Genomic DNA, 15,163 nt, shown 5'->3' on the forward strand with positions numbered 1-15,163 from the left:
AGACCTTCATGACCTTCTTGGAATCAAGATTGCTGGGAGAAATCTCAATAACCTCAGACATGCAGATGACACCACCCTTTTGGCAGAAAGTGAAGAACTAAAGAGTCTCTTGATGAAAGTGAAAGAGGAGAGTGAAAAAGTTGGCTTAAAACTCAACATTCAGAAAACGAAGATCATGGCATCTGGTCCCATCACTTCATGGCAAATAGATGGGGAAACAATGGAAACAGTGATAGACTTAATTTTCCTGGGCTCCAAAGTCACTGCAGATGGTGACTGCAGCCATGAAATTAAAAGACATTTGCTCCTTGGAAATAAAGCTATGACCAACCTAGACAGTATATTAAAATTACTTTGCCAACAAAGGTCTGTCTAGTCAAAGCTATGGTTTTTCCAGTAGTCATGTATGGATGTGAGAGTTGGACCATAAAAAAGCTGAGCACCAAAGAATTGATGCTTTTGAACTGTGGTGTTGGAGAAGACTCTTGAGAGTCCCTCAGACAGCAAGGAGATCAAACCAGTACGTCCTAAAGGAAATCAGTCCTGAATATTTTCATTGGAAGGACTGATGCTGAAGCTGAAACTCCAATACTTTGGCCACCTGATGCAAAGAACTGACTCCTTGGAAAAAGACTTTGATGTTGGGAAAGACTGAAGGCAGGAGGAGAACGGAATGACAGAGTGAGATGGTTGGATGGCATCACAGACTCGATGGAGTTCAGTTTGAGCAAGGTCTGGGAGTTGGTTAAGTACAGAGAAACCGGGCATGCTGTAGTGCATGGGGTCGCAGAGAGTCAGACATGACTGAGCAACTGAACTGAACTGACGGCAGACACTGATGATCCACTGGGCACTGCTGCAACATTCTAGGGAACAGAGGTCCTTTCTTCCTGAGCGTACCTCCTAACTCATCACAGAAAAGTGCTGCTGCCAGGGACAGCGCAGCTCCTGCTCAAAAGCTTCCTTTCCTCTTCTCCCGAAGTTTGCAAAAGGACTCATTCCTGTATTTAAAGAGCAGAAGCAAACCAAACCATCATATATTTAACCATTTTTTTCTATCCACAAAAGGTGGCTTTTATTTATGAAATACGCAGATTTGAGTCAGTGCCTTGAAACCTGCTCAATTCACGGTGTTGCACTAAATGGTTTATAAATTACAGCACCTGAACCGACACAGACACAACCAAGGGTACATTTATAATATAACTAAGTTATGAGTACGCTGAATTTCCAACTCAACTAAAACATGTGCTTACTGTGTCAATTCATATTACAAAAAGCCCATAATGGAACCAAGACTCCTCTCCTTTCCTAAATTCAAGGTACTTCCGATTCCAATTTACACAAGCCTAAATTCCTAGTTTTTTTTTTTTTTTTTTAAATTTCAAACATATTTTAGCCTTTAAATAGTAAATACAGGAGTATAAATTGATGCAACTTTTCTAGGATGCAATTTGGCAGTAACCATCAAGAGCCTTAAAAATGTTCCTCTGCTTTCACTCAGTAATTCCATTTCAGAGAACCTATCTGCTGCAAAGGATTAAAATGCTGCTCATTGATATATTAATATAAAAGTGGATTATATATAAAAAGGTGTATTTCATATTAAAAGAAAAAAAATGGAAATAATCCAAATGGCCAACAATAGTAGAACTATCTATTTAGGCAGCAATGGTCACAGCACACACTATGATTGTGCAATTATTATGTCCTCATTTTCATGATCAGTAACTGAAATAAAAGATGCACTTTAACACAGGAAGTAACATAGAAATTCACCACTAAGCACCTTATTGATTGCAATGTCCTCCTTTTTATTAAATTATAAAACTGGCTGTCAATATACACATTTTTGGAAATGCATTTTTCTGCTTTTGTGGAGCACATGATTTTAAACAGACAAAATATTTCTATATTAACTTCTCAGTCTTCAAGCTATTTTGCACCGGTAGCCAAACTACCAAGTATAGATATTATAATATACAGTCAGAATTTATGGAAAATATTACAAAGACAAATGCCTTAAAAAGATGACAGTGCAGAGAAAACCATAGCTCTGAAACAGGTACAAAAATTTAGTCAAAATATTTTAGTCCATTATGGCTTTGCATAAAGCTTCAAAGGAAGAAAACTGAAGACACTTCTCATCAAAGGCACTTAAAGAATTGTAATAAAATACTTCTTTGAATCCGACAGTATTTTTTATCTATCTTTTTCACATTCTGTCCCTCATTGAAACAGTCTTAGAAGGCAGCTATTAATAAGGAAAAATAGTTATCATTTCTTAATATACATGTTAAAAATATGCAAACAGAATTAATACAGATTTTGGTCCATGGAAGCAAGTAACAGTATCAGACTGTAGTATTTCTCTTAATTCTGAGCCCAAAGCTCTCAATTCCCCAGATTCAGTCCCCTGGGCTCCCCAGGAGGTGCCCCACCATCGGCACAGCACGCTGAAACTGGAGCCATCCTCCCTGCTCGGTGGGAGTGCTGCTCTGAGGGAACGGCCGCGGAGCACACAGGAGTCAAAACTCGGGTATTATAATTCTGTGTCCCGGTATCGGGAAGGCTGGCCGTAATAACCGCGCCTTGAGTGTTCTGACAGCTGCTGCCGGTATTCCTCCTCCTCAGCATCACTGCCATAGCTTCCTCTGGGATCCTGATAAAGTCTGGCAGGGCCTTTCTGTGGCTCGGGGGGCCTGGAACTAACAAAGAGAGAGGGTTACGTGCAGCCCAAAGCTCAGGCCTCCCTGCCCGTCCATGCTGCATGCAGGGGGCAACTGCCCAGGACAGATGACTTACCTGAGTCACACTCTGCTGACAAACCAGGGCACTCCTGGCCCCGTTTCAGGTTCACAGAGTGGTGGAATTGAGGATAGGAATAACAGGTCAAGGCCGATACCCACTCAAGCAGCGAGTGGGGAAGACAGACACATAACTCCCTGACCTAAGCACCCTCCAGTCCGATGAGGGCGCCTTCCTGAGATCACTGGTCAAAAATTCACAAGCAGAGTGAGTTCTTCACCAGTTTTGGTCAATTATACCAACTCCCCTCTGTTGCCAGGGGCCTCCTGGTCAGCTGTGCCACTATTTGATTGGTAAAGAAGAAACTTGCCTCTAGTTTTCTATTGCTGTAAAACTAGACTCCAGTTTCCAGTCAGAATGGCTGCAAGAAAATGTGGTTTTGTTTCCTATTCTCGGATGCAAGAAATGATCCAGTGCAAAACCTCAATAGGAAGACTCTGTGATAATCACTACTGCTTATGCAGCACTTTAAACATAAGGCATCCTACCAACACCAGTCAATTGACGTTCCCTTTCCCTCAGACCACAGCTCACACACAGCCTGACTTTGCTAAGTGACACAAAAGGATTACTGAGCTTGTTGGCCAACAGCTAGAAAATATTAACAATGAAACAACTGGCATCTAAACCCCAGGAATTTTGCTCATGAACTATCCTAACACAATTTAACACATCTGTGGCTCCAATTGGATTTCCCCGGTGGCTCATCAGTAAAGAATCCACCTACAATGCAGAAGCTGCAGGAGATGCTGGTTTGATCCCTGGGTGGGAAAGATCCCCTGGAGGAGGGCATGGCAACCCACTCCAGTATTCTTGAATGGAGAATCCCATGAACAGAGGAGTCTGGTGGGCTACAGTCCACAGGGTTGCAAAGAGCTGGACATGACTGAAGCAACTTAGCATGCACACACATGGCTCCAATTGTCAGTGATTACACTGTGTTGGAGAGGGAAATGGCAACCCACTCCAGTATTCTTGCCTGGAGAACTCCACGGGCAGAAAAGACTAGTCGGCTACAGTCCATGGGGTTGCAAAGGGTCGGACATGATTGAGCAACTAAACAACACCACTGTGTTAGTTTTAGCACGCAATCAACACTACCGTAAAACTTTGACTCTATGGTCTTTATAATTAAATTTGACTGAATAAGTAAACAGTTTACCAGAAGAAAAAAAAAAAAAACAAACAAACTTTCCTGTTACTTTGAAATGTAGGTGAAAAAAAATTCTTAAGCATCAAAGTCCTACACAAGCCCCTTTTTTACACCTATACCCTCAGAGCAGCCCTTACCTTGTGTACTGGGGTGGGCCCTGATCCGGCTTGTGTGTTTTGATTGGAACTGCATAGATATCAGGATGCTTCTGAGCAATTTCAATCTGTGGAGATTATGGGGGTAAAAAAAGAACAAGAGGGAAGGGATGAATGACTAGCCAGTCAGCTTGCTCATTTCCTGCTGCTTCCATTGTCCAATCCCATTTTAGCCAAGAAGAGGAAAGACAGAAGCAAACCTCTAGTTTCCAGAGATGTATGTGATGCCTAGTGGTAAATGTCAAATAGGAAAAATGTTTAAAACTAATGAAAGTCTGCCACATGCTACAACATGGTTGAACCTTTAGGACACTACAGGAAGTGAAATAAATCAGCCACAAAAAAGACAAATATTGTATGATTCCACTTCTGTGAGGCTCCTGAGCTGTCAAATTCATAGAGACAGAAAACAGAATGGTGGTTAACGGGCTGGAGGAAGGGAAAATGAGGAATAATTAATATACACAGAGTTTTAGTTGGGGAGGACGACAAAATTCTAGAGATCGATGATAGAGATGGTTACACAAAAATGTGAGTATACTAATGCCACCAAACACTTAAAAATGTTAAAGATGGTAAGTTCCATGTATATTTTACCACCAAAAGAAGCACAAAAGAAAAAGAGTGTGGGTCATCTCTTGCCTTCTGAGATGGCCCACACTCTGTCCATAGCGTGCTTCTCCAGGGCCACTCTTGCCTTTGGAGACAGACTGCAGTCTGTCTGTGGAATGTATCTCTCTAAATACATCCACTTTGTTACTAATTACTTTCTCTCTCACTGAATTCTTTCTGCAAAGAGGCATAAAGAACCTGAGTTCCAATAAGCCCTGACACCAGGAACTAAGGCCCCCTCCCAGTTGGAGGATAGAATTATGTGGACCCTCCTGACTTCAGTCAACTACAGCCTGGACTCTGTCAACCTCTGTTCCAATTCCATGCTGAAGTCTTCTCTATTCAAGCCCTCTTATGAACATGCACATAGCCTTAGTCTTAAACCTCCCTAAATTTCCAGTTCAGGGAGACTGCTTTGGGAAAAGATCCCTCGTGTTTTCCTTACTTGCTGCAGGTAATAAATCCTTCTTTTCCCCTACCTTCCCCCTCTAAAAAAGAAAAAGGCTCAGAAGCACTGCAATTGTTGTGACCAATTTAAATGAAGAAAACTCCCATAACCACTGGGCCGAAATGCTCCAGAAACCTTTATTTAATAATGTTACAGTGAAAAATAATTTTGAAGAGGCCACAGATTCTCTTGTCATGCTTTCCTATTCCAGAACCCAATATAAAGTTCTGAAGCACAAAGAGTAGAATCCTATTCACCTGCAATGTCAGGTTTTCTTGACTGGAAGGAAAAGGATGTGCTAATAGCTGGCAATCTGAAAACGACACACGCATTGGAGGTGCCTTTGTATCACGCATGTCAACATACCCTTTCATGTTTGCGGCAGTGGCAAAAGGACTGTAAATCATTACACTGCAATGGAACTTCTTTAAAATTCTTATTGTTGATACACTAAAATGACCCAGGGATTAAAAACAATTACCCTTGCATTCTGTGCTTCCTGGAGCTCTTGCATTCTCTGTAACTTTGCCTTGTGATCCATCTTCTCAAATATTTTTACTTTGCCCAGGACAGACTTGGGAGCATTGTGCTGCTCCTCACTGCCCTCTCCCGTCTCCTCACTCTCTGGGGGAGGGACGGGAGTGGAGGGCTTCAGTATAGGCCGTCCAAAAGTGGGTTTCGCTGCAATAGGAGGAGGACAACCTTTGGTAGATGCCCCTGGAATTTCGTTACCAGCAGCAGCTGAGGGGTTTGACTTGTATTCATAAGATCTGGAGAAGTCAAAAGATTCTTCTCTGTTTTGGGTTTTGGCCTGCAGAGAGCAATGACATAGTTTTAACCTTGAGCTTTCAGTTTATTTTCAAATCTCTATTAGTGATTTAATACACTCCATTTCCTGATCAGTTTCCAAAGGTGGTCAACAAATTCCACTCCAACAAGGAATCAAATACAAGGTACATGGCCAAGGTCTGGCATCCAAAGCCCTACCTCACTCCCTACAGAAGAGTATTAAGTGCTCGAGGAAACCAAGAGGGTGCTGGGAGGCCTGCAAGTGCTAGAGGAGGATCAGACCTAACTCTGTCCTGGAGGAGATTTGAATCCTAGGGAGGACCTAGAGCAAGTCAGGCTTCAGGATGGAAGAGTGGCTCCTGAGTTCACACCATGCTGAGGGGACGTGCCTTGGCCCAGAGGTCCACCCAGGAGTGAGGAGCCGGGGGTGGGGAGCGGTAAGGGAGAATATCATGCTGACGGCCGCTTTGTCTTCATACTTTCATCTTAGGCCGCTTGTAAACTTTCACTCATCTATATTATTAGGTCACCAATTACCTATCAGAGCTCACAATGAATTATTACTTTCTTCTTATCTAAAGCACTGAGTTAGGAAGAGAAACTTTAATGGGTTCTAAGGGAAAGCCTATAGTTATAGCTGTGATTCAGAGAGGCTGAAAAATCATATGATATTGATTTTTTCTGGACAATGGTTTATTTAAAAAATAAACTGTCCTCATAATGAGAGGCACTGTAAACAATAGTGGTGATTGTTTCCTTTAGCAAGTCATCAGGAAGGATTTTTTCAGGTGCATCTAAATCAGATTGTGGGCAGAAAAATTTAATTGGATAGAAGAAGAAAAACAGATTCTATGACAGGTGATTCTGGGCATGCAGTATTCATCCAACTTTTATTCTTTCTACATAAACAAACAAATAAAAAACAAAAGGAAACAAACACTAACAGTCCTAAAATTGTACCCTCTTCTAAAACTGCCTTTCCATTTTACGTTTTTGCCATTTCTTAATTTTTTGGATTCACCCAAAAGATAGGCTCCAGTGGAGAACCCAGTTGGTCAAAACCATAATCCAGTGCCATCTTACTGTGCATGCTCTGCCCTGGCTAGGCTGAGCTCCAGGTGAGCTCCATGTGTTTCTTCCTCCTTCCCATCCTGGGCGTCCCAGCCACATACCTTGGGCGGCTCTGGCTTGAATGCCGGGGGCGGGCTATTGTCCCTAAGTTGATCTCTGCTAGCAGCCCTCCTCATCTGAGCTCGTGGCTCTGGGCTGGGTTTCCTTATGCTCTACAAGACATAAAGGTTCATTCACAACGAGAACATCCCAGCAGGAAGAAGAGAGCCACTGGTCTTCTTTGCTGGAGTTCTTCAAACTTGTAGGAATTAAGATGTTAAGGTTCCTAATGTGCGTAAGTTGAGCTACTGACCCAGTGCTTCTTTACTGAAAAGGCAGATACCTGGTATACTCTCCCATCAGCAAGTGTTTAAGGTGTATTTTTTCCAAAACTAGCTGCATCTCTCCCTTTACAGTAAGAAAACAAGTGGTTTCTGTAAAGTTTTGTTGCTAACAGCTGTTACTATTTTATTCTTTTTTTTCTTTCGTGTTTGGCCGCACCATGCGGCATGCATCACCCTAGTTTCCCACATCCCCTGAAGTGGAAGTGTGGAGTCTTAACTACCTGACCACCAGGGAATTAACTACCTGACCATCAGTTGTTAACAGTTTAAAGCATTAGCTCAACTGTATCTGCAGACATTCATGAGTTAATTTACTTTTTACGACTTGTCCGACAGTATATACTAATTTTTTTTTGTCATGGTGAATTGTTCCTCCTTTCAACTTACATATTTGGTCCTTCTATATTGTAAAGAACAAACTTCACTGAAACAACCTAAACTGCTGAAGACAAGTCCACAGAAATCCAAATATATGGAGAATCTTGTCTGCAAAGGTCATTATCCCAGTGTTCTCTGAGGTGCAACCAGTAACTACTTTGGTCCTAACTTAGTGCTGGCAATGTGATTTCTAGAATCACAGAAGCAGTCTATTCACTGGCCAGTGGATGCATAGTACGTGAGATCAGACATAATTAATCAATAAACTCAATTGAAAAACTGAAATACAAGAGAGAAGGAAACTGATGGGGAAACACTCAGGAGTTTTGGCAAGATTAGAAAGGTTAAAGGTAGGGTGGAGAAGAAAAAGCACAGATACCTAAGAGTACAGAGAGAGACCTAATCAAAGGTTACAAGTAAATACAACAATATTGTATTTAAAAATAATGCCCCACTGGTAATTTGGACAGCTGGCCTCACATCATGACATCATGCCCAGGGGCATCTGTGGGGTGAGTGCTGACCACTCAACCTCTCCCAGCACTTGGTTCCTGTCCCACTCCCCTCTAGACCACATCCACAATCACACAGGCATTAGCTTGGAATGAGAGGCTCCCTAGATATCAACCACTCCAACCCTTAGGTATACCTGCCTCAGCACCCTGAATAAGCTGTTGGCCAAAGCAATTCGAGTGAAACACCAGAACCTCCTTTTCCTGCCCAGGCCTGCCTCGCCTCACCTCCTCATGCTGCACCGGCTCCGAGGAGCGGGTGATGGAAGACACCAGCGGCTCCTCAGCTGGCTCATCCAGCTCATTGTCAGTGTAGGCGCCTCCTTCACCGTCGGTGTCTTCAAAGTCACTGATGAGGCGGCTGTCGCAACTCAGATAGTCCGCGCCCATGGCGGTTAAGTAGGACATGCGGTCTTCGGGATCATCATCCATCCCTTCCATCTAGAGGAATTTGTTTCGGAGGGTCAGTGGGATCTGAGATGGCTCCTGGGAGTGAGGACTCAAGAAAATTCCCAAGGGCACAGCCAAGGGACTGAAACCTCGACTTGTTCGAGAAAAGGAAGCTCACCTTTATCTTCCTGAAATCACTTGGCTTTAAATGACTATGTAAATTTTTGTGTAGAGACTTAAATTAGAAACCCTCCACCCTATCTCTCCTTGCCACCATCCATCAGGCTTCCTCACATTGTGCACTTTTCTTCCAGAATCTGGCTCCCCTCCAGTTTTTTCTGATGAACTGGTCTCCCAGAGATAAGTGCATGCTGCCTGGAGCTGCACATCTCTCCACTCACCCACGAGATTCTCAAATCCTTGAAGGAAGAAGCTCCATCATGCTCAGCCTGTTCTCACCACGGAGGCTAGCAGAGAGCCGCAGCAGGCATAAGCAGTCAGTACATGCTAGATACCCTGACTGAACATGCAGTTCCTAAAGGGCAGGGCTAGGACTCAACCATTAACTGGTAACAGAGGCACTTACGGAACAAAATCGTACCCTGAATGTCTCACAAACGACCTCAATTCAGCTGGACCGCAGAGTACCAGCACCGGGGGCTCCTAGTGCCACAGGCAGTCTCTAATTTCTCTGCTCCCTTCCTGCAGGAGGGCTGTGCGAGCCCTTCCTCCACACAGAAGTGGGCCAAGGTCAGGAGCCTATACCAGATTCTAGTGCTCTCCCATCACCTACGCAAAACCCTAGCACTCCTCCTCTGCCAACCTGCTTTCTAACACAACGATTCCAACTCCATTAGCTTTCCCTCCTTCTATTAATTCTTAACTATGTTCTCCACGCCCTCAACCTAACCCCTCATCTCCCCTCATCTCTGGGTTTCCCAGGTCCTTGGTAATAAGCTGTGGAGTTCAGCACAAGGTCTTGTAAGCTCTGATTAGTGTGCTTGGAACACAACACTAGTTACTACATTAAAAGCAAAAGGGAAGTGAATGTAGGGCTGCATATATCCCATTCTGCTTTTCTTGTAAAAGTCCCTTTGTTTTATTACTTTTCCAGAGAATTTACAAAATTTTGAACAATTGAAGCATATGCTGAGATTACTTGAAATGTGCATGGTTTTACTACATTCACTACCCTCTTGAGAAAAAAATTCAGAACACAGACTCTCACCTCACAGCAGAGCATCTGTGTCACATACCTTTCCTTCGGAAACCCAGACTGCTTCTCCTTGCTGATGCTGAATCGTGTCTTTCAAGCTGCCAAACCAGCTGTCGTTGGCTGAATTGAGGTTGATAGTAGCTACAGAAATGTAAACCAAAAGGTGTGCCTCAATTTCACGTTTATTAGAAAACGTATTGGACATAACTTACCCTAACTTGTCATATTTCAATTAAAACTTTAGCAATAGAAGAGAAAGCTGGCACATATTTGAACCCTATTCTTTCAACTGAATATAATTAAAACTGTTACCATCTATCTGTTGAAGTCTGCATTATAAGTGGATGTCATAAAACTAAAAATGGATTTATGTTTATTTTTCAGAAAAGCTACCTTTAAAAAATATGTTTTTAAGAAATGAATTTGAGTCAGTTGTAGTGAGGTAGATTAACCTAGAGCCTGTTATACAGGGTGAAGTAAGTCAGAGAGAGAAGAAATATCACATATTAATGCATGTATAGGGAACCTAGAAAAATAGTACTGATGAACCTATTTGCAAGGAAGGAATGGTGATGCAGATGTAAAGAACAGACTTGTCAACACACTAGGGGAAGGAGAGGGTAGGATGACTTGAGAAAGTAGCATAGACATATATACACTATCTTGTGTAAAACAGATAGCTAGGGAGAAGCTGCTCTATAACATAGGGAGCCCAGCCTGGCACTCTGATGACCTAGAGTGGGTGCGATGGGAAAGGGGGAAGGAGGATCAAGAGGGACAGTATGTGTACACACACACACACACACACACACACATAAATATATAAAATCATAACTGATTCATGTTGTTGTATGGCAGAAACCAACTCAACACTGTAAAGCAATTTTCTTCCAATTAAAAAATAAATTTAAAAAATACATTTTTAAAGAGTATGCTTTCAAGGGCAACAATAACACATCTAAATAAAATATAAAAGTACATATTTTAAAAATCAATATATAGATATGAACAGTAAAAGAAAAATATATACCAATGTACTGTTTATCTCGAATAAAAAACTAAATGTATGTCATTTTGATAGGCTTAAACATTTCAGAAAATAGATACAGACTAACCAACTCTACAGGTGTGTGTATTCATGGGACACACATTTTCTATTCTGAACAAAATGCTTCCTACATAATAGCACTTACTAGGACTGACCAAGCACTTTCCTAAATACGTTACATGGATTAGTTCACTTTATGCTTAGACAAACCTTGCAAGGTGGGTGTTGCTATCATCCCTATTCTATAGATAAAAAACTGAGGCACAGCAGTGAAAGTAACTAGTCTAAGGCCTCACACCAAGCAAATGGAAAAGCCTGGATGCAAACTCAGAAGTCTGCTTGTAGAGCTTATGGCTTCAGCCACTGCGTGACTCAGCCCATCTGAAACATGAATTTGGAGTACCAGGATAAAATACCAACCAGTAAAATACATGTGATCATTCTTCAGCAATACTTTGGACCTAAAATGATTAAACTCCAGATAAATCGGTACTTTTTAGAGCTACATCATCATGGCCTATTATTAAGCCCATTATGTGTCACCCAAAAGAAAACTGGATCTTATTGCTGAAAGTTGTTAGACAGCCTGCTCCATCTATCCTGAAGTCTGCATACTTCTCTATAAATAACTCCAAAGAACCAGAAAGCACATTTTGTAAGCAATTTTGCTTCAGGATTTTCTTCCCAGTAACATACAGCATTCTTTCATTTAAAAAGTCCCAACATTGACCTTGGAAAATCCTGAACAAGCTGACAATTTCCTGGGCTATTAATTATTTATAGTATTAGAATAAACTGATACCTTGGACAACTAAAAGAAAATCAACCTTGTTTCCTTGGACTTTTGTACCCTTACCGTGTGTGTGTTAGTCGCTTAGTTGTGTCCGAATCTTTGTAACCCCATGGACTGCAGCCTGCCAGACTCCTCTGTCCATGGAATTCTCTGGGCAAGAATACTGGAGTGGGTTCATTCCCAACCCAGGGATCAAACTTATGTCTCCAGCATCTCCTACATTGGCAGGCGGGTTCTTTACCACTAGCGCCATCTGGGAAGCCTTATCATAGTACCTTGTAAAGATTACTATCCTCTTGGTAACAGAAGTGACATTGGGCACCCCAGGGACAAAATGAGTGATCTCCACTCTGTAACATTCTGTATACAGAATGTTCAGCTACCTTTTTGAGCTTTATGCAGAAGTTGTCTAAGATGAGTAGTTTGTATTTATCATGAGGAAAACCTAAAATTAAAAGGGCCATTTGTGAAATGCAGAAAATATGTTCATGCCCCCTGATAAAATGAAACAAGCCAGAAGCCTCTTACCGAATTCATATTGAAGTCTAGTGCATGGGAAAAAAGAAAAAGCAGTAATTTCTAACTGAGTTGGTAGCATTCAAATCATGCACTTTACCTCTCTTTAAGAGGTGGGAGCACAGCCATGATGCTGCCTTCCTTTCTCTTAGAATCAAGTTCCTTTGGTTTACTGTTGACTTTTGCTCTTCAGGTTTCTCAGATTCTTCGACTACAAGCCATTAGGTTAACTCCTATCACTTCCAACCTCTGGATTAGACTCATGCTTCCTTGGATAGACTAAATACATCTCTCAAACTCCAGAAGGTGAAATACTGAAAGGAGCTTCCTTCAGCTTCCATCACAGCCAGGAGTCCTGGGCTTCTGAGGGCATCCATTGCCAGCCCAGGCACGGGTGCACTTGGTGCTACTTCTCCTTCCACAACCAAGGAGGCTGGGAAGCACAAGCTGACAAAGGCGACATGTGAGGCTGGAGGGGTGGGGAGAAGTCAGAAGTGACTGTAACGGTATGAGGTTTCTCTTCAGGGTGATGGAGAAGTTCCAAAGTCGGTGGTAGTGGTGGCTGTGCATCTCTGAATACACTAAAAACTCCTGAATTGCATGCTTAAATCAGGTGAATTATAGGGTATATAAATTAAATTTCAAAAATGCTATTCAGGGTTACCATTTAGAGGGACTCTATGGACAGGCATCAACCAAGGTGCCCAGCCAGGGAGAATGGCAACTTCCATCTGCTTCCTGTGGTCCTCAGTGTCCCTACATATCCTTGGGAAATCAAAAATTGCCTATTGCAGTTTGGGTATTTTTAACTGGTACAAGATTCACTCCTCCCCACTAGGCTTTCTCAAACACTATATTATGGAAATGAAAAATGTTTACAATATGTAACAATGAAAGATTTTGAAAAAGCATAAAATAGTACCACTAATGAATAGCATTTATTCAGCATTTCCAAAGTCTTAGGACTGCATTAATTGTACATTAATTTTAAATTAATATAATTAAAGTAATGATCTGTAAGTTACAAATTTCACATTAATGAAATCTGGGAAACTGAGAAAAGTGCTGGACCATCCTGTGGTACCTTAAAAATCCCAGTTTCACACAAAGGATGGCTCTGCATGGATCTCTAAGTCCACCATTGCATTTCTGTGGTCTTTAAACCACGAACTGAGTGCTTCAGCAAAACATGTTCAACAACTCCAAGAAAATACATAATGTAAACTTCATGTTTAAAAAAATAATTTTTGTAACATGTGCATGCAAAATGTATTATTCTACAGTAACTTTTTTAAAGTGATGGGGGAAGGTTGGGACGCCTAACATTTTAACTTACATTGATAAGTTAACTTGCTTTTGGGCAAATCTCAGAATAAAGTTTCCCCTTGTCATCTCTGCATAATTGAGAAGTACCTTGAATGTGCAAGAAGAGTCATTTTGCTTTAATTTTTTTAATTTTTATTTTTTAGGTAAAAGGTATTTGATTATACTGTAAAAATAGTAATGGATATACGTTAAAAAAATAAAAGACAAAATAATTTATACCTTTCAAAAAAAATGAGCAAGACATAATATTAAGCAAAACAGTACAAAAAAAGTAAATCAACAAAAACTAGCAATGCTAGTTTTTCTTGTAACCAGCTACAATTAATATCATACTAAGCCCTGATTTGTCCTACATCTGAAATGCTAACAATTTATCATGACACTGTTTACAGATCTTCAGTTCTCCTACTCAATCACTTTTATACATAGTAACTTCAAGGAGTCATTTTAATACTGCCAAATTTAAATACTCATCTATGGAAAATGGGATTTTCTTATTACTGTGCAACAAGGAAAAAAGAAAGATATTCATTGAGTTAATCCACCTGCAACATAAGCCTTGATTTTGAATTACTGTTCATCACAGTAGCTCCATTTTCCCCACTTAATTCGTTGTGTGTGTGAAGGCATTGCTTGATGACTATTGTCACTGATGTAAATCTCATTCTTGTTGCTTAGTTGTTGTTCTGTTAGTCGCTCAGTCGTGTCCAGCTCTTTGTGACCCCATGGACGGTAGCCTACCAGGCTCCTCTGTTCATGGGATTTCCCAGGCAAGAATACTGGAGCAGGTTGCCATTTCCTCCTCCAAGGGATCTTCCTGACCCAGGGATCAAACCTGCATCTCTTGCATTTCCTGCATTAGCAGGCAGATTCTTTACCACTAGCACCACGTGGGAAGCCCCTATTAATTCACTTAAAGGCCATAAATGCTGTTGATTTAAAATCATTAAAAAAAAACAAAAACCAACAACCTTGGATTCTGGCCTTGGCGTACATCATCAAGTCACAACCTGGCCAGGTTGAGACACAGGGCATATAAAGTGCTCAGTGGGGCCACCCACAGAGTTTCAAGAGTTAAACTAAGCAGTCTGGAAAAGGCCGCAAAGGGCCATCCTTTTGTAAGTTACTCAGCATCCTGCTCTAACCATCATGAAGACTTGAGTCAGCAAATGAAGCTGACTCAAAGGCAGACCAGTGAAGTGGCCAGTGTCTAGCATTCCTCAGCCTGGCTCTTCCTCTACAACTCATTATTTCCCTGCCTGCTATCTCATCCTCACGTGAATCCCAAATTCAGCTCTCCGAGGGAAGCTCCTAGCCATTCAGTGAACTTACACAAAGGTAAGGAGGTGGGGGGAAATGAAGTGGCTGTAGGTTTAACATCAGTCACAATCACATGGACCTCAAATTCAATGAATTATCTGTTAAATGGAGGAATGGCAACATAAGACCCCATTCAGCATTAGGATAATACGTCTGTGCTGTGACGTACATAGAATATTGGACACACAGTCAGAGACACCAGTGTTAGTCTGGTCTCAGCCATACACTAATGTGTGACCATGCAG

The 15,163-nt window shown here is 41.6% G+C and overlaps 1 protein-coding gene across 7 annotated transcripts in view; it reads right to left on the reverse strand.

The window, feature by feature from the left end:
• Window positions 1–1,793: 1,793 nt before the first annotated feature.
• Window positions 1,794–15,163, reverse strand: part of TJP2 (tight junction protein 2) — a 96,183-nt gene continuing 82,813 nt past the window's right edge. For 3 of the 7 annotated variants that reach the window (XM_027964513.2, XM_004004328.6, XM_042243370.2), the window contains exons 18-23: window positions 9,956–10,056; window positions 8,538–8,750; window positions 7,138–7,248; window positions 5,658–5,987; window positions 4,099–4,184; window positions 1,794–2,708 (exon numbers count right to left, since the gene is read on the reverse strand). In XM_027964513.2, coding sequence (XP_027820314.1) covers window positions 2,543–2,708; window positions 4,099–4,184; window positions 5,658–5,987; window positions 7,138–7,248; window positions 8,538–8,750; window positions 9,956–10,056 — 1,007 coding nt within the window. In that variant the 3' untranslated portion in view covers window positions 1,794–2,542. The remainder of the gene's footprint in view (window positions 2,709–4,098; window positions 4,185–5,657; window positions 5,988–7,137; window positions 7,249–8,537; window positions 8,751–9,955; window positions 10,057–15,163) is intronic. The other 4 variants (XM_027964512.3, XM_042243371.2, XM_004004331.6 and 1 more) reach the window with 2 other exon arrangements.

This window comes from Ovis aries, chromosome 2 (assembly GCF_016772045.2).
Source record: "Ovis aries strain OAR_USU_Benz2616 breed Rambouillet chromosome 2, ARS-UI_Ramb_v3.0, whole genome shotgun sequence".
NCBI classification, from domain to species: domain Eukaryota; kingdom Metazoa; phylum Chordata; class Mammalia; order Artiodactyla; family Bovidae; genus Ovis; species Ovis aries.